General features: G+C 35.8%; 1 protein-coding gene across 5 annotated transcripts in view; it reads right to left on the reverse strand.

Annotated features, from left to right (window-relative positions):
• Positions 1-25,472, reverse strand: part of KCNT2 (potassium sodium-activated channel subfamily T member 2) — a 344,600-nt gene that overhangs the window by 57,582 nt on the left and 261,546 nt on the right. For 3 of the 5 annotated variants that reach the window (XM_045982454.1, XM_045982455.1, XM_045982457.1), the window contains exons 20-23: positions 25,220-25,291; positions 21,686-21,820; positions 12,248-12,359; positions 545-646 (exon numbers count right to left, since the gene is read on the reverse strand). In XM_045982454.1, coding sequence (XP_045838410.1) covers positions 545-646; positions 12,248-12,359; positions 21,686-21,820; positions 25,220-25,291 — 421 coding nt within the window. The remainder of the gene's footprint in view (positions 1-544; positions 647-12,247; positions 12,360-21,685; positions 21,821-25,219; positions 25,292-25,472) is intronic. The other 2 variants (XM_045982456.1, XM_045982458.1) reach the window with 1 other exon arrangement.

Below are 25,472 nucleotides of genomic sequence, written 5' to 3' on the forward strand. Positions count from 1 at the left end.
CAAAATAATATCTCTATACGTTTCTTAGCTATGATCAAATGACCATCCAAACTAAATGGTTCTTAGTTGTTGCAAAATCTTTTTTATATTTTTTCTAAAGTAGGCGGTCATTTTTTAAAATGTCCTTGGTTTGTCAGTTTATTGTCATCATTTTGGTGTCTCATTTTTTTGAAAATGTGCATTATGAAGAAGATTGTCTTTTTTTTAAATATATTTTGCTCTTACCTTCTCTTTTTTACTCTGGTAACATTCTTAACAAAAATGTAAGCAAAATGTACTCAAATGTCACAAAAACACTGTAGGACACTGATACTAAAGAATGGCTAAAAAGTATTTGATAGATTTCTCTGAAAAATACTGTTTCCCTTACACAATGTTTCACAGGCACATTTGTCATTAAATACACAAAATAAAACACGGAAGTACTTCCAGGGCCCGTTATAAGTTAACCGCTCCATGAGAAATACTCGATGCATTATTCATTTAATAAAATGAAATGAAGTTAGAATAAACATTTTGGAGAGAAAAAAGAAACACTGCATACCTGATAGAGAAGAGTGTCCAACATACTGATGCTAAACACCCTCCCAGCAGCAAAAGGCAGTCGAAACATAAAGGCCAAATTAGAACCTTTCTCTCGCTCTTTCTGTTCAGAAATTTGAAATAGAAAAATTTGTGAGATTTTATTTTATGCTTTCCTGCTTAAGTTTTCCTGATGCATGTGAAGGAGATATTTTCATTGTACAGTTGTGAGCTATGAATGGCATTACTTTATACATTGTAGTATAATACAGCAATATAGCTGTATTTTTAATATTTCTCTTTAATATTTATAACCAAGTTTTCTTAATCAATGAAAATACCCAATAACTGAGGAAGGTTAATCCTCTCCTACATTAAACATGTGCTTACTCTTTTTTAAAAAGTTTTTACTTAAATTCCAGTTAGTGAACATACAGTGCAATATTAATTTCACGTATAGAGTTTAGTGATTCAACACCTGCATACAAGACCCAGTGCTCTTCACAGCAGGTGCCCTCCTTAATCCCCATCATCTACTTAACCACACCCCACCCACCTCCTCTCTGGTAACCATCAATTTGTTCTCCATTGTTAGGAGTATTTACTCTTCAAATATATTTCTGCTAAAGGACTTGAGGTAATACAACAAAAGGAACAAACACAATAAAAGCATTTAATAAGATGTAAACCAAACCAAAACAAAAACCAAACCCTAAAGCCACGTAATATATCCTAACACCTGGGAGTTTTGCTTTTGAATATTCTCATATGTGAAGGCACAAAACTAGGCAAGTAGGAGCCACCACATCCAGGGGTTTCCAACTTTCTGTCATCTGAGTTTTCATTTCACTAAATGCCTTTTAAGGTGTACCAGCCACACCAAATTGTGACTGCAACTATACTCTGTAAATGCCTAGAAAAAGAGACAAAGAAAAGAAAGAAAAAAGGAAAGAAATAGCATGTGTGCATACCGCAGTGTGTGGGAGTTTCTTCTGAAAAATTCTGTTGCTATTATCTTCCCTTAATAAATGAAGGCATGAGAGCTAATGCTTGTCAAAGATTGTAAGGAGTTTCTTAAGAATCGAAATTAATCTTGCACTTAGCAAACAATAATCTCAAAATGCTGGTTTTATTTGTTGCCAACTTTACTTGGAAAGATAGATACAGCAAAGCAAATAAAAAAAAAAATCAGTCTTTGCTCTTCAAGGCAATGGAAGGAAACTCTTGTTTCTCATGTAGCAAATTTGGAGGCTCCTCCAGGGAAGGAAAGTCTCCCATACCCAAAATTTAAAACTGTGTGCCAAAAAGTATTACTCAAGCAATGAAAGAGAGCTACTGCTGTTGTTTCTTGTGAAGGCACAAGGGTGGCCTGACCCCCAGGCATCCCCTGGACAAACTAGTTGGGACACAGACTCAGCCCTTCCAAGTAGCAAGAGGAGTTACTCCACCACATCCAACACATCGATGTAGTTGAGAAGACTGTCTAGACTATAAAAAATATCCTCACTTGAGACTGTAGGGAGAGCCTAAAGGGTAAAATAAGCATGTGGTATTCTAATTTTTGTCTGTTTCCATTCTATCGTAGTATATTCTCGAATTTGGGAGCCTAGGTGTCAAGAATACTTAGTTTGAAAGCACACGTAGGTCGTTTGTAGATGACTTCTCCATTCTTCCCTAGCATGGACTTTGTTGAGTCAGATTGGCTGTCTGGTAGTATACTAAAATTCTTTGCCCAGATTCAGGTTCCACGTCAGCATGGGTAACATTCTCATCTTAGAGAATCCACTGTTCTTAGTACCAGTTCTGCAAGTCCTCCTCATTTTCTAAATGTTTAGTATGCTTCACACCCTCAGAAAACCCTTTCATACCCAGGAATGCTGTTCTGCTTGTATGAATAATTCTGCATTTGTGATTTACTCTCTTTTTTATTATTAACTTTCCTTATAGTAGAGAAAAAACACCAAAGATTTTACAACGCTATTTTCAAGACCTAATAGTTTTAAAGTTACCCTAAAAATAAGAGCTCAAGTAACTCATTCCATCCCGATGAGAATACATACTATAGTTTCTTTCTTTACTTCTAGATGATGAAGAAGTTGGATTACTTTCTTAAACTGCACTTTATAAGTGCTATTTTTATATATGGGGGGAAAAAAGAACTAGAGATGACTAATACTTAGTCTTACCATCCATTCCAATGTGATATTGTGACAAAATCATTTATCTACCTCTCTGTATCACAAAGGCAACATGCAAGCTAGAAGTTTTATATATTGGCAGTAAAGAGTCCAGATCATAACTACAGAGGAATTACATTTGGCCTGCAAAGATTTACTGAGGTCTACCAAGTGCCAACACTTAACATAAAAGTCTAAATTTTAACATAAAAGTCTAAATTTGGAAAATCTGATATCAGAGGTCATAACAACTGGCCAGAACTGAAAGCATCTGCTTTCTATGAGATTCATTCTTTCATACATATGATTCATTTTATTTATCTGTGTCACCTAATTGCATGGTCAGGTTCTTGATTTCCACTTTGGAAGATAAGATACTTGTTGGAAATGAGTCAAGGGATCTGTTAGCTCACATCTTGTTTAAATAGTGACTTATGTCAGAAATAACACAGTAAATGAATAGCACATTTACAATATGTGTTAAATTAAGAAAAAAAATAGAGGGAAGCTTTGGCTACAGAATATTCCCATGGCTTTGGGAAAAATGAAGCTGTGTAAATCAACACTTATCCATGAACAGTTATATATCAGACACTGAGCTAGGTTGGTAGAATGCAGAGGTAATTAACAAAAGATCCCAGTTTGGGAGGTATTCAGTTTTACTTAAAAGAAAGGCTTCAAATCAAATATCTACAAAGCCATGTGATGTGAGCCCATAGATTAAGGAAACCTAAGGAGGATGGGGAATGGTGAAATGACATCATAGTTAAGCCTTAAAGGAAAGGTTTTGCCAAATAGGAAGCAATCTTGCATTCTAGGTGCAGGACCTTATTTTTGCTTTTTTATAGAATAAGAGATTTAAAACATTTACACTTTTACTTGCTTTGATTTGGAGAAAAACAAGCCACTACTCCTTTTTGGTGCTTTTATAAAACTATAAAACAAACTATGTGTATTTACTTTTTAAAAATAAAGGTAAGTTCTGTACTATTTAATGATCTTCAGAAGTTGTGACTCATAAAACACAACTATAATTTTAAAAATTATTAAAACAACCATAAATCAACCATAGTCGCCATGATGAAGGAAGGCCTGAAAAGCAAATCAGCTCGTAAAAAGCTGGTTACCTCACTGAAAAGAGATAAAGAATTAGAACCGACCAAACTGTCTGCAGAAGCATTTGGCAGTCCAAACTGGGGGAAATTATGGAATAGAAATAGAAAATAATGCTGAAACATAATAATTAAAGGAGAAAATCCACTGTGTTTGACTAGGTTATCAGTGTAGAAGTGACATTTTGAGAGATACTTGAAAAAACAGTTTGCTTTACCTTCATTAAGAATACAAGTTTCAAGAGAACTTGTTTTAAGTAAGGAGGCCTATGAGTTTAAAGGTAATACCTAAATATACCCGAGTCCTTAGAAGATAAACAAAGGGTACATACATTTCTTGTGGAAGTTTTATGACATGCAGGGTCGTTGATGAAAACTATGTCATGATTTTGACTGTCCAATGAATGTCTGTCCAAATGAATGACTCACAGCTGAGTCTAGACTATTTTTTTTGGTTTTCAGACTACTTCCAAAGGATTGTTGCATAAGTCATTCTCTTAAAAAAATGATTGGGGGGTTTGTCTCCCTCCCAATCCCATCTTGTTTCATTTATTCTTCTCCTATCCCCATAACCCCCCATGTTGCTTCTCCATGTCCTCATATCAGGGAGATCCTATGATAGTTGTCTTTCTCCAATTGACTTATTTCACTAAGCATGATACGGTCTAGTTCCATCCATGTCGTCGCAAATGGCAAGATTTCATTTCTTTTGATGGCTGCATAGTATTCCATTGTGTATATATACCCCATCTTCTTTATCCATTCATCTGTTGATGGACATCTAGGTTCTTTCCATAGTTTGGCTATTGTAGACATTGCTGCTATAAACATTCGGGTACACGTGCCCCTTCGGATCACTATGTTTGTATCTTTAGGGTAAATACCCAGTAGTTCAATGACTCTTAATCTCACAAAACAAACTGGGGGTTGCTGGGGGGAGGTGGGATTGGGAGAGGGGGAGTGCTTCGTGAGTGCTGTGAAGTGTGTAAACCTGGTGATTCACAGACCTGTACCCCTGGGGATAAAAATACATTATATGTTTATTAAAAAAAAAAAAAATTTGGAAAGGGAGGCGAACCATAAGAGACTATGGACTCTGAAAAACAACCTGAGGGTTTTGAAGGGTCAGGGGTGGGAGGTTGGGGGAACAGGTGGTGGGTAATAGGGAGGGCACGTTTTGCATGGAGCACTGGGTGTTGTGCAAAAACAATGAATGCTGTTACGCTGAAAAAATAAATAAAATGGAAAAAAAAAATGATTGGGGGGAACGCCTGGGTGGCTCAGTGAGTTAAGTATCCGACTCTCGATTTCAGCTCAGGTCATGATCTTGGGGTTGTGAGATGGAGCCCTAGGCAGCTCCATAGGCAGCCATCTTCTCCCTGTGTCCTCACATGGTGGAGGAGTTCTCTGGGGTCTCTTTTATAAAAGCACTAATCCCATTCACGAGGGCTCCACCTTCATGACCTACTCAACTCCCAAAGGCCCCACTTCCTAAAATCATCACATCAGGGCCTAGGTTTCAACATACGAATTTTGGGGAGGGACACAAACCTTCAGCCTATGGTAACTCTGGACATATTGCATGAAATCATAATACTATGCATATTCTTAATAGATAAGTTTAAATGTTAAATAATTATCCACATAAATAACATTTTATCACTCCTCTAGAGTATATCAGGTAATGCTTTTCCACATTTAAAAGAAATAGAAACTAATATCAATATTCTCTTCAAATTCTTTCTGGACAGCCATGGTAAAATGGTAAATATTTTCTTAAAAATGGAATAAAAAGTGTCCGGGGCACCTGGGTGGCTCAGTGGGTTAAAGCCTCTGCCTTCGGCTCAGGTCATGATTCCAGGGTCCTGGGATCGAGCCCCGTATCGGGCTCTCTGCTCAGCGGGGAGCCTGCTTCCTCCTCTCTCTGTGTCTGCCTCTCTGCCTACTTGTGATCTCTGTCTGTCAAATAAATAAATAAAATCTTAAAAAAAAGTGGAATAAAAATTGTCCTAATAAATCAAATCCAGTGTAGGCAGTGTAGTAACAAACTTCCATTCAGCTATTCTAATACTTTGATTATGAATAAAAAGTAGTCCAACTTGTTTGGACAGAAAAAAGTAAGGCCATGTGTTTTTGTTTGTTCCTATATACCTATGCCTCCCATCAAATTATAAATTCCATTTATTTATTTATTTATATCTATTTATTTTATTTATTTATTTATTCTGTTGGTAACTGCTAGCATTAAACAAGGTGTCTGGGTCATAACAGGTGCTCAGTAAATATTTACTGGTTTGAATTTAAATTGAGAATATATAAAATTTGCCACTTGCTTACACAATGAATATATTAAAAAATAAATCTGAGTCTCACTTATTTCTCCCAGATGCAGTCTTCAATTTTTATTATTTTTCCTCTATCATTGACTACAAAGTGATGTGATTTACAGACATGACTCTTTGCATTCTGACACCAATTCTTTGACACCAACTGGATGTCATACTATTCAATTCAATCATGACACTACCCAGAGTTGACTCCGACCCACAGGCTAAGGGATCAATCCCATGAGACGACTCCCATCTCAGACATCAGCCACAAGTCCCAGATATCTCCAAGACAACTGTTCAGCCTGCTATAAATTTGGGGCTTCCCACAACTCCTTTAGTTTTGATAATTTGCTAGAATGTTTACATAAGTCATGAAAATGCTACACTTAATGATTATCATTTTATTATAAAGAGTAAAAATAAATGGCAGATTAAAAAGTTACATAGGGCAAGTCCGAAAGGATCCTGAGCACAGGAGCTTCTGTCTCCATGAAGTCAGGGCGCACCACTTTCTTGGTACATCATTATGTTTACCCACCAGGGAACTCTCCAAGTCTTGTTTTTCAGGGTTTTTATCGGTTTCATTATGTAGACATGACTAATTAAATCACTGGCCACATGATTAAACTCAACGTCCAGCCCCTCTGCTGTCCATGGAGGTCTGAAAGGTGATGAAGATTTTGAAAGTTTCAATATTCTAATCATGTGGTTACTTTTTCTAGCTCTCATCCATCCTAAAGCTATCTAGAAGATCCACCATGAGTTGCCTCAGCATAAAATCAGGTATGGTTGAAAGATATGAAAAAGACTACTAACAAATTCCAAGGGTTTTTGAAGCTTTGTGTCAGGAACCAGGAACAAAGATCAAATATATATATATATATATGTATTATGTCACCCTTCCCCTCACATTTTCATTACTTTGCTTCTTACATCAGTGTGTAATTACCATATGATAGCTCAAGTGTAATTATGATCATCATTGGGGAATGGTGATAGTTCAAGAGCAATTTTAAAGAATGCAGTCTTAAAGCAAATTGCTATAAGCATGAATAAAAGCCTTTTTTACAAAATGCATCAAAACAAGAGATGAAGTAAGTCTTTATAGGAAAATAAGATGAAAAATTCTTTTTCCAATTGCTGTCCTCCTCTTCTCTGTTTTTTATTACCTGTCACATTTTCCGTGTTCACTCAGCTCTTATACTGTGTTTCTGATGCCAGCTACACTTATTTTGTAGAGGAAGTGTCAATGATCCAATATGAACAATGATCAAACATGGGAAGTACTTTTGGGAAAACAATGGTGGTAATGGGAATATCCAAGACAAAAAGGATAATATAACTCAAAACAACTCAAAGCAAAAGTGGACAACAACAAATGAAAGAGCAGATGAAAGGGAAAATGCAAGCTAAAGCTGAGAAGTTCAGAAAATACTTTGAAAATTTCATAAATTTGTGGTATATTGCATGTGACAGAGAATATGGACTGTCTACCAAAACTGATTGCCTTATTCTTCATAGGCATATGACTGGACTACATTTCCTAATCCCCCTTGAAGTTAAGTGTGGCCATATTATTGAGTTCTATCCAGTGGCATGTGAGTGGAAGTCTATGTGTCACTCCCAGACCCGATCCATTAAAAACTTCCATCTGTTTAATACTGGTGTGTATATACTGTTATTTGCTGCCTTTAGTTGTACATTTTAAGATAGATAGTAGCTCAAGCAAGAATTAGTTTCAAGTACAGACTAAAAATAAACAGGGAACTCAGAGATTTAGGATCCTCTAATATTTAAAAATTGTGCACTTCTGGGGACGCCTGGGTGACTCAGTGGGTTAAGCCTCTGCCTCCGGCTCAGGTCATGATATAAGGGTCCCGGGATCGAGCCCCACATTGGGCTCTCTGATCAGCAGGAAGCCTGCTTCACCCTCTCCCTCTGCCTGCCTCTCTGCCTACTTGTGATCTCTCTCTCTCTCTGTCAAATAAATAAAGTCTTTAAAAAAAAAAAAAAAGGTGTGCTTCTGAATGCGAACAGGAGAGAAAACTGAAGCCAGACACTGAACAACAAAGTTCAACCCAGCACTATTGTCTCAATAACCTTAAGGCAGCTTCCAAAGAGAGAGAGAGATGCATGAAAAATTATTTTTAAGAAGGAACTTTGGGGAGCATTTGGTCATAAATATTTAGAGAAGTATACTAGAAGTTTATCAAGTTTTTGAAAGAAATTAGCAGACTCATCTAAGAAATCTTTAATCTTTAAAGTTTTAGGGGGAAAATGCTTTCATAAGCTTAAAAATCTTTAGATTTTTTCCAAACTTGGATAAGCAATAAGCAGGATAAACATTCACACAGGCAGCAAGAAGTAAGTACTCCTAAAGTGACAAGGGTTAAAAATAGCTTAGGAAGAAGCCTGAGGTGAGACAAGAGTCACATAAAACAACAGACAAGGGAATTCCTCAAGAGAGCAATCTAAAAATATAATCAAGAAATAATCAAGGAATTTCCTTTTACAAGACTAGATGGGGGTCCTCAACAATCATTCATTGTTCACATCATGTCATAGACCAGTGATCCTTCTGTGCTCTCAGTTCTCTCCTTTTCCTCATGGAAGTTATTACTGTGTCTATTCTTCACTGTGTGGCCCCTTCCAGAGAATTCTTACAGATTATCACTTCCATTACTAGTGGCAACCGGTGTTCTATTAGAATTCAAGGTCTACAAGGAAACCACCCAAATGTAATCATGACACAAGTAAAACATCCAGGGTCAATGCAATCTAATCTCCCACACTCATTCTAACAAATTCTAGCACAAACGAAAACCACTTAGTGTCCAAAATGTGTGTCAAGCAGCCAAGCTGTTGTTTGTTTCTAATTCAAAACCTTGATTATGTTTCTAAAGGTGAAGGCTTTATCTGTGAAGGTGCAAAGGCATCTAATTGTGGATAGAATAGAAAGATATTCATAAATATGTTCAAAAGATTAAAAAATCTACCTATTCTTCAGCCAAAAATAAATTTGGAATATTATTCAATACTAGAAATAAAGATCAATTTCCCAAGCCTAAAAATATCTCCTTGTATCCAGAATACAAATATAGAAAGACAATTACTATGTTAGCAATATTTATATCAGATAAAAAGCATGGATTGGAAATTAACCATCACTATATCACTGATGGTGCATTCGTTAGTTTACTAGGGCTGCCATAACAAAGTACCACAGACTGGGTAGCTCAACCCACAGAAATTTATTGTGTCAGAGTTCAGGAGGCTGGAAATCTGAAATCAAGGTGTCAGCAGCATTGGTTCCTTCTAAGGGCTGTAAGCAAACGGGTTTGTTCCAGGCCGCTCTCCTTGGCTGTGGATGGCTCTCCACATTGTCTTCCATTTATCTATGACTGTTTCTGTATCCAAATTTACCCTTTTTATAAGGATGTCAGTTGTATTGCATTAGGGCCCACCTCAATGGCCTTCTTTAATCCAATTACCTCTATAAAAACCCTATCTTCAAATAAGATCACATTCAGAGGTACTAGAGGCTAGTACATCTTTTTTTTTTGAGGGGGAGAAACACAATTTAAGCCATAACAGCACTACAGTCTAAAAGGTTTCTATGTGACAAAACCACTATTTCCATGGATAAAATGGTAATAATTGAGTTGAAAAAAATTTTTCTATGGCTTTATAACCTCCAAACCAACTGGTTTCAATTCCAATTACCCAAGACTCACTGTTCCTTAATAATGAGGGGATATACTGAATTCCTTTACTCTTTTTGGGAAATATCTAGTATATGTAAGGGTACATACAAATCTAAAAAATAAATGAATTTCCCTGATGTCAAAAGAGAAGAAAATTACATCTTTCCTCCTTTTTTTCCTAGAGCAGTTCCTTTAGAAAACTTGTGATTGTAAATCCTTTCTCTGTTGCTTTCAGAAAGATGCAAACCTTTTGAAAACCTGAATAATCTCTAGCCAGTTTTGTATCAGTGAAGTTTTTCTTGGAAGTCTTAGAACTATCTTTCTGAAATGTGAACTTAAAGTGGGCAGTCTCTCTGTCTCTTTGGGAGGTTAGTTTATGTATCCAGCTGCAAGTTTTAACTGCTTGCTTGTTGCCAAGATACGAGAAGTTTTATTTTTCCTTTATATTATGACAATTAACATGTATGCAAAAATTGTATTTGCTTAGCTATATAAAAGAGTGAGATGCCTTTCTGTTTTTTGCAATCTCTTTAGTGGATTTCTTGAGATATATATCAGTCTGGTTTAACGTTTATTCAAGTAAAACTTTCCTACATTTGTAAAAAGCATTTCTAGATTGATAAAAGATTTTATTTTTTATTAATTCCACAACAAATATTAAAATCTCATATTGTTCTTTTTCCCTAATGCAATAGACACACAATAATATAGACACAGACACTCAACACTATTAAAAAAATCTTCCACAATTACGATCTTCAAACATCCACTCACTTAGTATAAAATTGAATACATAGAATGGAGTATTGATTAGTGACATCCACAATAATTTGTAATTATGTTTGTAGTACCATTTATTTGAATACTGATTATATGCCAAAACTGGGCTAAGTGTTTTGGATAGATCATGTGGTATAATCTTCGCAATGACCCTATTATTTAACTATTACCACTATTTCTAGAGAAGAATCACAAAACTATCAATGTGTAAATAGCCAGGTTCCATTCCCAGATAATAGTAAAGAAATGGACCAATCTGACTCCAGAGCCTACACTCTTCATCACTAGGTAATTCTAGTATGACATGAGGGAGAGCATCAGATACCATGTCAGCACTGATTTCAGCTGGATTCCTGATAACTAGGTTTGCCTGTGGGTGCTGAGCCAATTTAGCCAAACTTGCCTCCACTCCTATGTAGAGTGGCATAATGGAAGTTTTCTGTCCTGAACATTAATGTCTTTAAGATTCTCTTACTGCACGAACTTGAGAGCTGTATAATCTTGGAAAAGTTATTTTACCTGTCTTACACTCAGTTTCCTCTTCTGAAGGCAGTGACTAAAAACAACTTTACTATGACTATAAAGGAACAGTGGGAAGGCTCTACTAATATAACAGATGTGACCAGCTCTGACTGAAGATGGAAATCAACAAACCAGAGTGCAATAATGTCCTTACTCAGCAATATGTCTCTTAGGAATTAGGACAGTGTTTGGCATAACAGGTAATCGAAATCAAATGAAAAAATGAACTAACCAAACACTAACAAGTATAAGGCATCATTATTCGCACCTCTTATGTTTTCATAAACAATAAAGATGGCATAGATTTAACACATTTTCACATGAATAAGATTGAATCTCATTGTTTTCTCTTACATCAAAGTCTTTCGGTGTACTAGTATCAAAATCCATTTACAGCCACAACTCAAGTTAGACATTAAGAATGGAAACCACACCTCTCTGTCCACATAACATGACTTTACAATCCTACTTTGTCCATTCACATTGCCCTGATCCCTTCCCAAACCTAATGAACCCCCCATTCCAAAGACCCTCATTAAATAAGATTTCCTGTACTCAAGAAACTTTGACCTTGCTTCCCCTGTTCTGATGCATTGCCAAAGCTCTCCTGAGGTGACCAGCTCCCTTATCTAAGGAAGCAATAAACTCAGCTTTGTCTCAGATTGTGTTGGTGACATTAGGGAAGCTAACTTTAACAAAGACTACAACTTTTCTAGGGCCTTAAGGATTAGTTTAAACTGCAAAGCCCTCTATAAAAACGGGTTTCTTGATATAGCACTCATGATATTAACAATATAACTGGCATTATAAGTGAGTATATGCATTCTTGTTGCATTTAACTCTTTTGTAGATCATGCTTTGAATTTACAATAGATGATGAGAGAATAAGATTTTCATTCTGTTCACTTGTGATACAAGTGGTTCAAATCCATCAATTCACATTAAAAATTTGTAAATTAAGATTTTAGTTCCAAAATAAGAATACAAAAGAGTAATTTTATTTTTACTACCTCATAGCATTTCTTTCTATATATAGGAATTTCAGAGTTGCTCTTTCAGGAAAAATAGTTAAATGCAACTCCCTTAATATGAAGTCTTACCTTTTCCAGTTTTGAAAGAGCAAGAGAGTAACAGTCTTTGGCTCTGAATTGCATGAATCTCATGTTGGCTGGGTGGGTAAGTTCTGTGATAATACTGAGACTGGAAAACAACCTACATTAAAAAAAACAAACAAATACACAAAAAACATTTGCATTACACCAACAATCCAATATGGCATTTTGTATAACAACATATTTATGAGTAAATGTTTCCTAGCCTTAGGCATAAAAGTACATGCAATTACAGCAGCAGGCATTGCCACAAAAACTGTCCATATAATGCAAGAAAAATGGAACACTGTTTTCCAAAGAATATTTTAACCAACATTTTAGCAATGTAAGAAAAATAAATTTAGTAATTTGGCTTTACTTTATTTCTCTCTACAATTATGAAGTGGCAGAGAATAGAAACTCATGAAGCTGATCTAAGAAGTTACAAGGTGACTTTGTGGATAATGTTAAAATTACAATTTATAAATGAATACACTGATTGACAAAGATGTCACGTGATGAGCTTGCTGTTTATAATATGAGTTCTTTGATCTTCTAAGTTCCCTATCCTCACAGTATGCAATTTTAAATGTCAAATCTTGCTATAATGACCTTCTGAGAAGAGAAAATATTTTAGCTGAAATAACATTTCATTATAATGGATTGAGGCCAAGGCTCAGTTGATAGTGTTCTTCTAAAAGGATCCTAAGCGACACCTGGGTGGCTCAGTGGGTTAAAGCCTCTGCCTTCAGCTCAGGTCACGATCCCAGGGTCCTGGGATTGAGCCCTGCATCAGGCTCTTTGCTCAGCGGGGAGCCTGCTTACCTTCCTCTCTCTCTCTCTGCCTGCCTTTCTGCCTACTTGTGATCTCTATCAAATAAATAAATACAGTCTTTTAATAAAAATAAATAAATAAATAAAAGGATCCTAAAGAAAGCACTAGCTTTCTTCCTATACACCTCCTTCCCCCCAAAACACACACACACGCAACCCTGCACACATATTTCCATGATAATAACTATCACATCACAACTTCATTATTGTTATTTTTATTAACTGAGGGGAGTATTTAACACCTACGTTAACAAGTAATTATCAAGTATTTGTGATCAGACAGCTCTGGTCTTTAGGACATACAAACAAGTATGAAGTGAAATTTTGCCTTTAAATTAGGCCCTACTACCTATAGGAAACTACAAAAAATTATAAATTATAAGGCTCTACATATTTTCTTGGTACATATTTTTCTAGGGGTGATAAATATGACTGGCTGAGTCCTCACCGATTATGTAGCATTAAGACACCAGTAAATGGACAGCTCATGAGAAGCATCTAGAACAGTGTTGAGATATAAGGTAAGAAAAGTAATTTGTGAGAAAACATAGCTGTAAACCAATGAAAAGCTATTTCATCTTTTGGGAAATTTTCATTTTCTCAGAGAAATATACATTTATCTTCCATAGATAGTTTATTCTAACTTTGGATACATTTATGATTACTTGGATGATATAATCCTTTTAACACATTATATCAAATAGAAATATATATATATATATATATATATATACTATATACTGAAGGTCTGAATTACAGTGAGTGGGAATATGATTAGGTGACCTGGTCATTGCACTTTAGTGACTTGTAGAGTGGAAATTAGAACCAAAAAAAATGCATATGATATACCATTTCTGTTCTATATAAATGAACCTATACCACCGTTTAGACTGAGAAAGTGAAAGCATTACCTAAGTCTGCCACCTAGTGAAAATCTGTAACTATAACCTATATCTATAACTAAATAAAACTTAAATATTGAAATGTTTTATTGCATTGCCTTTTATATCTACAAAATATTATTCACATTCTATTATAATACATTTATAAATTTGGTTTATATTTGGTTTATATTAATTATATATCTTTCAAATACTCATCTATAATTCTATTTCTGGACCTTAACATGGCCTAAAACACATTCTGATTATAAGATATCTTAGATATAAAATGACATTAAAAAGTCTATCTTCCCTAGGTATGAGGATCACATTAAAGCATTATTACAGTTGAAAAATAATATTGTTTTTTCTATTTAAAACTTTTCTACAATTACTTTATGTTCTGATTGAGTGATGTGAGTATCACTGTGGAGATGTGCAAAATCTCTATGGAATAGTTCTCTGCCTGAATTAATTTATTCAAAAAGTATTTTGACAGACATGCCTTGTTATACTAACCAATACAGAGATGGAAAACACAGTCTATACTCTATTTCCCAGACCATTGGGAGAACTCTGGGACTAGCTGCAATGATATATTTAAGCAAAACAAACATAAGGACATATAAACCTGGAAAACGTTTACAGTATTTTAATAAAAGTACTCAGCTATTGTCTTACACTATAAATTTCGATCTGTTGTGATGGCTGGGCATGATGTTTCTGAGTAATGGGAGTATACATTATAAATAGGTACACACACTTAGAGATATGAAACACTAGTTTTTGACTACAATTGACTGTCAACATTAAAATAAATATGATTTTTTTGATAAATGCTTTTTAAATACTTTAGATCTGAGTCTGAGTTAGTAATAAATGAGACCATAATAAATATCAGATATGTCCTGTATTTAAATTTATCCATGTAAACTAATCAAAAGAATAAAAAAATATTTTTTTAAGATTTTTTATTTATTTATTTGAGAGACAGAGATCACAAGTAGGCAGAGAGGCAGGCAGAGAGAGAGGAGGAAGCAGGCTCCCCACAGAGGGGAGAGTCTGGTGTGGGGCTCGATCCCAGGACCCTGGGATCATCATGACCTGAGCCGAAGGCAGAGGCTTTAACCCACTGAGCCACCCAGGCGCCCCTAAAAAAACATTTTTTAACTATATAAAGGAATCACTCTCACATTTATACAAACTCATTACCAATATTTTCAATTATATCATTTTCCAAGTATAGAGGCATGTTATTTCTTCAATTAGACTATGACTACTTGTGCCAACCTGAAGACAATATTCCCTTTTTTAATTTTTATATTTTAGCTTGCCATTTATGCTCTTAGCATCCTGGGGATGCAAATCTTTAAAATGACCAGCTCTCCCTGCTCTTACTATCCCCTCCCCCACCGCAAACCACTTTTCACATTGTAGCTAAAACAATATTTTATAAAACTCTATCTTTCAGTGGTTTCCTTCCTGTTAGCTCCTGTAAGGAAGATCAACTTGTTCTGAAGCGCCGCAAACCAGGACCTCAGAGCCTTTGGCTATGCTGCCCCCATGTGGCGCGCTCGCCTCCTCTCTTCGCCAGCTTAGTCTAACTTGCAGGTAAAAGACCAATTTCTCAGGGAGGTGTTTCCTTGATCCACTGGATTAGATCATATATTCTTGTTGTCTGGATGTATATAACATTCTTTTTTATTTTTCGGTACCTGCCACACTTACCATTCTCCATTTCATTTTTAACCCCGTTGAGCCACCCAGGCGCCCCTCCATTTCAATTTTTAAATGACTTGTTTAATGTTCTCGGCTTAGACTATCAGCAATACAAAGCCAGGATGCCTTAATCACGACTGATCACTGTCTGCCTTCAGCACCACAGCAGCCATAGACAGCATCCTGTAGAGGCCCCAAACTCACTAGACACTCAGTAATACCCCGTGGATAAATCAAGCTGTAGGTGTTTGTAGAGGTCCACCTGACCTGTACTGGGCTAATGCAGGAATTTCTCCTTCCAAACACATCACAGATACATGACTTGACTGAATGTTTCCACTGAGAGAGCACTAATAGTAGTTATCTTAGCAGTTTAATCAGCTGAATTTTAGGGGAAAAAAGCAAACACAAAAATATCTTCATATTAAAATATCAGCCCAAGGGACTTCTGAACTAAGTCACTCCTAGGCTTTTACAAGGCAGATGAATCGATGCTAAATCAATTAAATGAAGAGACCATTAGACTGAGAAGGTCCTAACACTTTAGCAGGCTACGTAAGCAAGCCAAAACCTCAGCCTATAAATGCCTCAAGGCTAAGACATCAAAACCAGAGGACAAACACAGACAGCTAGGCTTTCTCGAAGAAAACCACTTAAGTTGTGGCCAAATAATTTCCTTGCTTTGCTTCTGCCTCTTCTCGATGAGTCCCTCACTCCTGTCCTTGGAGTGTTTCTAACCACTTCCTATCTGGTGCTGCCAGATTTGAACCAATTTTTACTCACATAAACTCTTAAAAATTGTTAATATGCCTTAGTTTATCTTTTAACATTAGCAACTATTTACATTCGTAGCCATTCTGTATTAAACTGATGTTTTAACTATCTTGTGCGCTCTCTAGAAAATTTTCTGCTTCTCAACTTCCAGAGAAAGTTTTCTCGCCTCTTCTTTTCCAGATGCACAGACTTAAAGCCGTTGGTTTGAATCAGCCAATTTTTTTCCTATATAAGGTAGGATGAGCCAGTAAGCTGCCTTCAATGCTGCTTTTTTCCCAGCTAAATGAGGATAATGAGAGATGCCATGGACACGCCAAACGTTCCCTAAGTAGAGCATTTTGATAGTTAGTCTGACGTAGCTATTTTGAAGCAGTTGTTTTTAATTCACGGCACGTTTTGCACGTTTTGGCATGGTTGTTTAAATTTAGTTAAGATTAACACTTCTTCATAAAAATGTAAAAACAGGCAATATGTTCAAACATACCAGGTACTTCTTCGGTAAAACTTTAGGAAGAGAAACTTAAATTTTAAAGTGAGGACTTGCTGGTCTTTCAGTTTGGAAAACCGCACAAACTTCAGGAGTTATCAGCAAGTATTTGAGTGTTGAAACTTTGTATGCCAAGCTCTAGACTTCGAATGTGAGAAATAAAATACTTCCTGAGTGCGTTCTCTGGAAGAAATACGCAGGAGCCAACCCAGCAAATCCATAATTGCCACACTATATAAAGACACACTGAACTGTATAGTTGTTTTCAATTACAAACATATGTTTAAGTTATATGGGGCGCCTGGGTGGCTCAGTGGGTTAAAGCCTCTGTCTTCGGCTCAAGTCATGATCCCAGGATCCTTGGATCGAGCCCCGCATCGGGCTCTCTGCTCGGCGGGCAGCCTGCTTCCTTTCCTCTCTCTCTGCCTGCCTCTCTGCCTACTTGTGATCTCTGTCTGTCAAATAAATAAATAAATAAAATCTTAAAAAAAATGTTTAAGTATAAATGCAATTCCAGATGAAAAGGCGTCCTCCTCATGCCCCTAGCTCTCCTCTAACTCTTCTTAAACCTCACTCTTACCCCCAACTCTACTGCTAGTGCATTAATGAGATTCTCCTACTTTTGCCCTTGGTCTTTTGGGACTGAGTAACTCTGAAAGGTCCTTGAACAATCTGGAAGGAAGAAAGGCTTCCCAAGTGAAGCTGTATGTCCTAGTAAGGCAGGGGTTCAAGTGATCAATGTGAGCTTCTGAATAACAACAAATTTAACCTTACTCCAGACTGGCAAAACAGGTGATACCAGTTATACCAATAATTTGTGAACCAGAGCACCGTTATTTTCATTTCATACTTGAATTCCATCTCATTCTTGTCTCCCGGGCTCTAATACAAGCACAGATCGAAGATTTTCCCAACATATTCCTTAAGTCATTTTAAAAGCTGAGAATGCAAAAGTCAGAATGCCCCCGCATCAAAATGGAATGTCAAAATAATCAAGTTGAAATGGCATGTGCCCAAAGAGCTTCATAGTCCTTTACAAATGCTAAAACAAAATGTAGCATCATCCCATGCAAAGCAACAGCATAAGGTCACCTTAGTTTGCTAAATACATACAGATGCTAAGCAGATTAGAATTTGGTTCTCCTTTGAGGAAATTAATGACGTTCATGAAGATAGAAGGACGGGTGAGATATTTTAGAGATACTATTATTGAAATAAATTCCCAGGCCCAAGACGGAGCTTCTCCTGCTGGGTTGCCAGGTCAGCAAACTAAAACATAGATTCTAACTTTTGTGTCTCTGTGATAAAATTAATTTTGCATATCAGGACCCACAACTCAGAGGCTGTCTCAGCAGCCCCGCCCACATCACAAATCTAAACTTAAGTCCCAAGTACTTACAGTGAATACCAATTAAGGAAACCTAATACACACCAATCTCAATCCTCCAAATCAGCTTTAGCTAGTTCAGCTCATGCTAGAGAACAGGATCTACTAGCCTGACCAGGAAATGCCGGACCTCCTAGCCCGCCATGCCCTGTTTACAAGGTGCCCCTTCTAACATTCTATAAATCTCGCTCTTGCCCCAGATCTCTCTGGAAAAATGTCCCACTGCTTGTGAGGCACAGTACTTGCCCAATCCATAGGCTGTCTTCCCTTGAATAAAGGCTATCAAGCTTGTTACTAAATTGTTTTAGTTTTGTCATTTGACACCTACAAATGCTCTACTTGACCAGAAACACGATATACCCAGACAGCCAAGCCCCAAATGCCAAGCCAAACCTGGGCTCTACACTTAGTTCTTTGTTCCTTGTTCCTTATTCATTTTGTTTTTCTCTTTCCTGTTCTTTATCCTATAAGAGCTTCCTGCCACCCACCCTCTCTGGACCTTAGGAATGGAGACTGCCCACTTCATGAAGTGTTAAATAAAGTCTATTTGTATCACCTAAATTGTCTTCTTCAATCATTTGTAGCACTATTCACTCTTGTATACTCAACATTCCCTTGAAAATGGAGTATTATGCTTTAATCCTAAATAGTTTGGTACCTAGCCATAGGAATGAGATTTCTGGTTGCCTGTTGCTCACTTATCAGGATATCTGGATTCTACCTTTGGAATTGGTCATCTGTCTTTAAGGAATTTTGTGCAAGGTAGTGGGCAGAGAACCTGAAAGAAAACTGGGAGTGGAGGAAGGGAGAATGGGAAAGAGAGTTGAGATCGGTATTAGTCCACAGTAGATAATCAGTAATTATCTGTTTAGGGTTTCAGCACAGGAGTGATTATAATGATTGGTCTGGAACTTAATCTGGTAAGGAGGAAAGAAAAGCTCTCAGGTGACTAAAGACAGTGAAAAGGTATTTGATCCAGTGGATAGTATGTTCCAGTGGAGACACAGGACTATTAAAAATTGGGGGTATTAGAAGAATTGAAGCAGAAAATAAGCAGTAGTATTCCCAGACCTAAATGAAATTGAGAGGATGGAGAGGAACGTTACTGGTACTTCAAGGGAAAGGTTATGATCAGGAGAACAGGTGGCTAAGGTAAGACATTGAAAGGATTGTCTACACGAAATTGTTAAAATCATCAAGAATGATGGTAGAAACAGTGTTTTCAAGAGTAACAGTGAACCAGGAACACAAATCATCAAGGAATGTGGGAAAGTGACCTCAAAAGTGGTAACTGACTGCGTCTATAAAATTAAATGGCCAAATCTGCATGATTTTGGTCATTTGTCTATATAAGCAACATTCCATACATCAGTGTCTGACTTTTGTACTTTGTTATGCAAGACTAGCCTAGTTTGACATGCACTGACCACCAGCTCAAGGACTGCTCCGTTTAAGCGTTTCACAGATTTTTTTTTCCTGAAAAATATTGTTACGTACTTAGTGAAATGATGATAATACCACAACATAGGTATCTGCTTTTAGTTATTCTGGCCAGTTAGTTTTAAAAGATTAGAGCCTTTGCACCTTTCAGTAAGATGGGGAATTATTATTATCTATTTATTATTATCTTGAAATCAAAATAACTCATTCATAGACTATATAATAAAAGCCAAGTCAAATCAATTGAAACTTTACCATAACAAAAAAATAAAGCATAATAGAAATAAAGCATTGATAAGCTGAAAATTAAAGTGGTATGTTTCATCAAACAGACTGGGGATCCTTCCCTGTTGAAAATGTAACTAACTTTTGCCATGCATGGAACTAAAAAGTACAATTTCACTTTGTTCACTGGCTATAAATCTCATCCCTCTCTGAATTAATTTTCCATTTGTAATTTCTTTTTTCATTCTCCAGAGGGGGAGAAAATTACTTACATGTACGTCATATTTTAAACATGTGCTATGTAACCTTTAAGTGTACTATTTCATTTAGCTCAATAACTAGTTCGCTATATTCTAAATGAACTGCCACATTACAGTAACTTTAGAAGGTACATTCCTCTCCTTTTGGAACAAGAGGTTCTTATGCAAGTTCAGAGTAAAATTTCCAGATGCTGTGACAGACTCATCACCTACCTAATTTCTGGTCCTTACATTAACACTGCAGGAAGGGTTAATTATTTTCCACGTGCATTTTATAGATATGAGAAACTGAATTTCTATGACGTTAAGAAATATACTTAAAGTCACATGTTTCTGCTGGAACCTCAGGGATAGATGTGCCAGATGAAGTTTGTTGCTATACTGTTCCAAAGTCTGTGGCTTTTCTACTCTGTCACATGAAAGTGATCATGACAGTGAATAATTACAGTCACTAACATTCATAGAATAACTGAAAACTACCAACCATGTGCTACAGCCGTATATATTTTTAAATCCCAAACAGCCTTGTGATTAAGACATTGAGGTTTAGAGAAGGGAAGTAATTTGCCTAAGAGCATATAATAAATAGTCAACTTAAGTGGGACTCACATCTAGGCTTTCTCTTCTGAATTCTGAACTCAAACAACAAATTGATAATTACCCTCAACACAGGCTTTGCTACAATATGAAAGTGTTAACGTGGAACAAGAGAAGATGATGGAGTTCAGACTGTTTTATTTACTTCCATAATCTGGTACCTCAGATAGTTCCTTTTAGACTTCCACAAAACTCACAAAACTAAATCAATGATCTTTTAGATATTTACATTTTAAAATGATTTCAGAAAGAACCATTTCAAGTGACAAAGATGTCTTCATTTACAGGTAATTTTGACTTTGCTTATAGCATGGACGTTTCTCTAGTTTTCTTTCTTACCCAAAGATAATCATAATGGAAATTCCTATCTGGGTAAGTTTATTAATGAGAAACAGGAAAATAGTGAGGATAAGGTTATGACTTGGCTCTTAACATGGGTAAATTACCTGTTCACAGCCTTACAATATTTCATTTAGCAATCCAGATTGTAAATGCATACTTTTGGCCACTGCCAGGCATAAAACCAAAATTAGATCCCACTTCGTCCGTCATAAATCTTGACTGCAACTGCACAGGATTTAGAATTTGTTATTGTTAAACTACACCAGAAAACAGATTTGTTATTCTGTCTGCTTTGAAAAGAATGACCCTGAGTTAGAAATTAACCATACGGTGCCAGTCCCGCATTGGAGGCTAAATAAGCATTTGCTCTAGGATCAAATGAATGAACATAACTTCAATGTAAGTACCTCATGTTCATTCTTTATATACAGAGTCAGAGTCAAATATTTCCCCAGTATCAGCAGTAAATAGGCCACAGGGCTGAGTTATTGAGACATTTACCTGAAAAGGGTCTGCACATTTACAATTGTTTTGGCGTCGGCCATGTAGTCTTCCTCTGCACTCATGGTACTCTCTTTGTCCACAACCACCATGTTGGCAGCAAAAGTCACTCCACACCTGAGTAAATCATCTAGGCTTTGATAAAAATCAACAGAGAAGAACGGACTTTCAATAAACCACCACACTACACACAGGGCTTGCTTATCCACTACGCTTGTATAGGCTGCCCTTAGAGATGGCTTTCACACAATTTGCCCTGGTAGATACACGTTGATGGGAATTAAAATATAGTATTCTGTGCTGACAAGAAATATTCATATCTTTGAGCTCTCTCCGTTTCATTAGATCCCAACCGTTTCAAAGCATTATGTGTTAAGGAATTTTATTTAATATTTATCAATTATATAACTAAAACATGAAAAACACCCATTTTGCAATCAAATAGATAAAGCACGTTGGAACTATGTTTTTATGGTTAGCACACTATTTCAAAGGCAGGACGTTTATATATTCTTTATAATCCCTATGGTACTTTTGGTAAGAGTAGAAATGAAAGCTTATATTAATTTAGATGGCTTAGCCCAAAAAAGAAGTATTAAACTGTGAAGTGTTTGTTTTTAAAAGTGTATTATTTCTTTGTATAAAGCTATGTGTTAAAGATTGGTTCTGCACAGCCATGAGCATGAAAAATATATAAACATCAGTTGTATTCAAACTTACCATTCAGCCAGCCTAAAGTTTTTGAGCTAGTGATTTAATAACCTGATCTTTTTGATTGTGTGAAATGCCTGCTAAACCAGGATACAAATTCCCATGAATTACACGTCTTTTCCTCTACCACTGATAAACACTAGCATTCTCCCACTGAATTCAAAGAAAATGTTGCCATTGAAGCTGACCCAAAGAACCACTCTCCCCCTGCCTCTGCTTCATACAAACTAGAAAAATATAACTGAATCAGATAAAGGAGACTGAACTTGAAGGAGTATATGAATGCTCTAGGTACAAAGTTGATTGAGGATGGAGAAGAATTGGGCTAAATGATGCCCACATCTTCTGATTTAAAATAGGAAGTGGAGAACTTAAAGAACGGTAGTTCCTTCTAGATTCTTAAATTACAGGTCAGTTGCCTGAGGATCCTTTTCCAGTGTGATTGGTTAAACTAGCCACATCAAATAAGAAAGTATTACCAAAGCTCTGAGTCCAAGATCCCCAAGAGTAGTCCAGAAAAAAATATTTTGCTTCAATCAGGAACAATTTTCTGTGGCAGAGATTTTATGGCTAAAACTTTGGAAACAGAATGTTATTCCAAATAAATTTCCCGTGATGAGAGGGGTCAGGGCCATAATTTCAAATCAATATGATGATCAAGTTTAATCCCTAGAAATACTTTATTTTGATGTCTCTTTTAACTTGGGAATTCATAATTGTTCTCATATCTATTAATATACTTAAAAAAAAAAGAAAGAAGTAGGTGGAAAATTAATGAAATATGGTCCCTTATGGGCCATAAAAATGATGTCCAAGTCATATACCTTCAATCCACCTTGCTATAATTTTGAATCATTTTCTATTTGAGCTCTTAGGGTCTTTCCCCCCAATAAAAAATAATCTCTTCACTATAATTATCTATATAAAAAAGGGAAAGATAAGGTGCTAGAAGATAAGCTTGATTGTTAAAAGATATACAGATACAAGTTATGATGGGAAAAATGAATATTTCATCAGTAATAAGTCAATGAAGTTGAAACTTGACAAAAAATTTATTATGCATACCTGAGCTAAATAGCTAATAGCTACCTATACCCACATGTTTCAGTTAATTCCATACTCAAAATATTGGCTGTTGTAGTTTACGTAAAACCTTGACAAGTGATTTTAGTAATTATGATAAATATGAGTTCAAATCTATAGAAAATACATAAAATTGGAATGGCATTTCAGAACCATGTATAAACATTTTGTTTTTCAGGTTTTAACTTTAGATTATTTATTTTTATATCAATTTAATATTAATTTTTACTCCTTTTCCCCCTTTTTTAATCCGGCTACCAGTTTATTCTTACAACGCTGCGTCTGTCATGATTTCTCCACACTATCCTATTTGCAAAGCCACTGCCTGTATTTTTATTCAGCATAGTTGCTTTACAGCATTTGGCCACCAGATGGCTGCCTAAGAAAAAAGTCAATATTCATGAAAAAAGATAATCTAAATCTCAACACTTCCTTTTAACTGTTTTCTAAACCTTCCCTTTCAAGGAGAACTATAATGTGGATGTATGAATACATGGGACTGTTTGTAAGTGTTTTAATTCATTCAGAGGTTTTTTGGCTTTTTAATGAAAATTCTAAACATCAGGGAAAGAGAAGAACACAGTGAACCTCCATATTCCAATCACCCAACCCAGATTCAATAATGATCAACTTGTAGCCAACCCCGTGTCATCTCTAATCACAGGAAGTTGATACTCTCGTTTCTTCTTTCCCTCACCATAAACACTTCCACAGAGAAAGAATTCATTTCATAGTTTACATCAGCAAAGACAGATGGGAGGTTTGTTTTTTTTTAAATATTGTTTTTCTAATGAATTTCAGTAGAATACTATCACTCCAAAGTAATATTACTAGCAATAAAATATAGGTTGATTTTACGTTTATGAATTTAAATAGTAATTTCAATACATTTAACTACATCTTAGTTGATTAGTATTAAGATATCTGATAATGCAAATTATATTAATATAGAATAGAGGTTAAATAAACATTAGTCAGTTTGCTCTTTAATGTATCCGCAGCCAATAAACCCTTCCAAAGTTATAAAACTTTGTTTTTTTCAATCTACAGGACAAAAATGTAACCATGAAATTTCTTAATTAGTAACTTTAGCATTTTGTTTTGAAGGCTCTGGCTGACATTTTTTTTGATGGAAAACTAGCACATTTTATAAGCATAGTAGTTTTATGATCTTTAGTTTTATATTTCTTATAAATCATGTTCATCCATATAAAAGAATTTATATTTTAATACACATTACACGCATTTGACTTTTTGAATAACAAATTTTTAGAAATCATATACTGATATATGTTACTAAAATAAAGGAAGTTCTTAAGGAAATGCTCGAGTTTATAAATCTGGCTTAAAAGGAGCATCTCTAAATTACTTGAAGATTTCCAGAAGTTATGACAATGTTATCAAGCATCACAACATTGGACCATTCGATTTTCTCTACCCTAAGGCCCATAGTAATAACGTTATTGCTAGAGACGACACAAAACTGAAATAGCTTTAGAAACTAAACAAAAGTGACAAAATTCACATGCAGCGAGATTTGTTTTAATTCAACAACAGACTACTGCTTCGGAAGTTTGAATACAAGATTTATAACACGAGAACATAAGCTCTGCATGCAAAATACACCATATTTGCAATACTGAAATGGCAAATTACACTCATCATGCAACACGGGGCCACAGCACATGACAAACCACAGGACACCACACTGGTTAGTGTGCCAAAGATTTTGTCACCTACTTGTCAATAGAGCCCACCATGTAGTAAACCATTGGAAACCAACAGATTGCATCCAGAAAATGCATATCTGGCCTAAGTAGCAGATGGGTTACAAAATGAAACACAATGTCACAACAGTGGCAGCGCTTCTAGGGAAAGGAAGTAAGTTGACTTAGTTTGCATTTCCAAAACTAAACACTGTTTGACAAGATTAACTTTAAGTGCCTTTTTTCTTAACATTTATTAGGAAATATTATTTGTACTTGTTACGAAT

Source organism: Meles meles, chromosome 17, assembly GCF_922984935.1.
Source record: "Meles meles chromosome 17, mMelMel3.1 paternal haplotype, whole genome shotgun sequence".
Lineage (NCBI taxonomy): Eukaryota > Metazoa > Chordata > Mammalia > Carnivora > Mustelidae > Meles > Meles meles.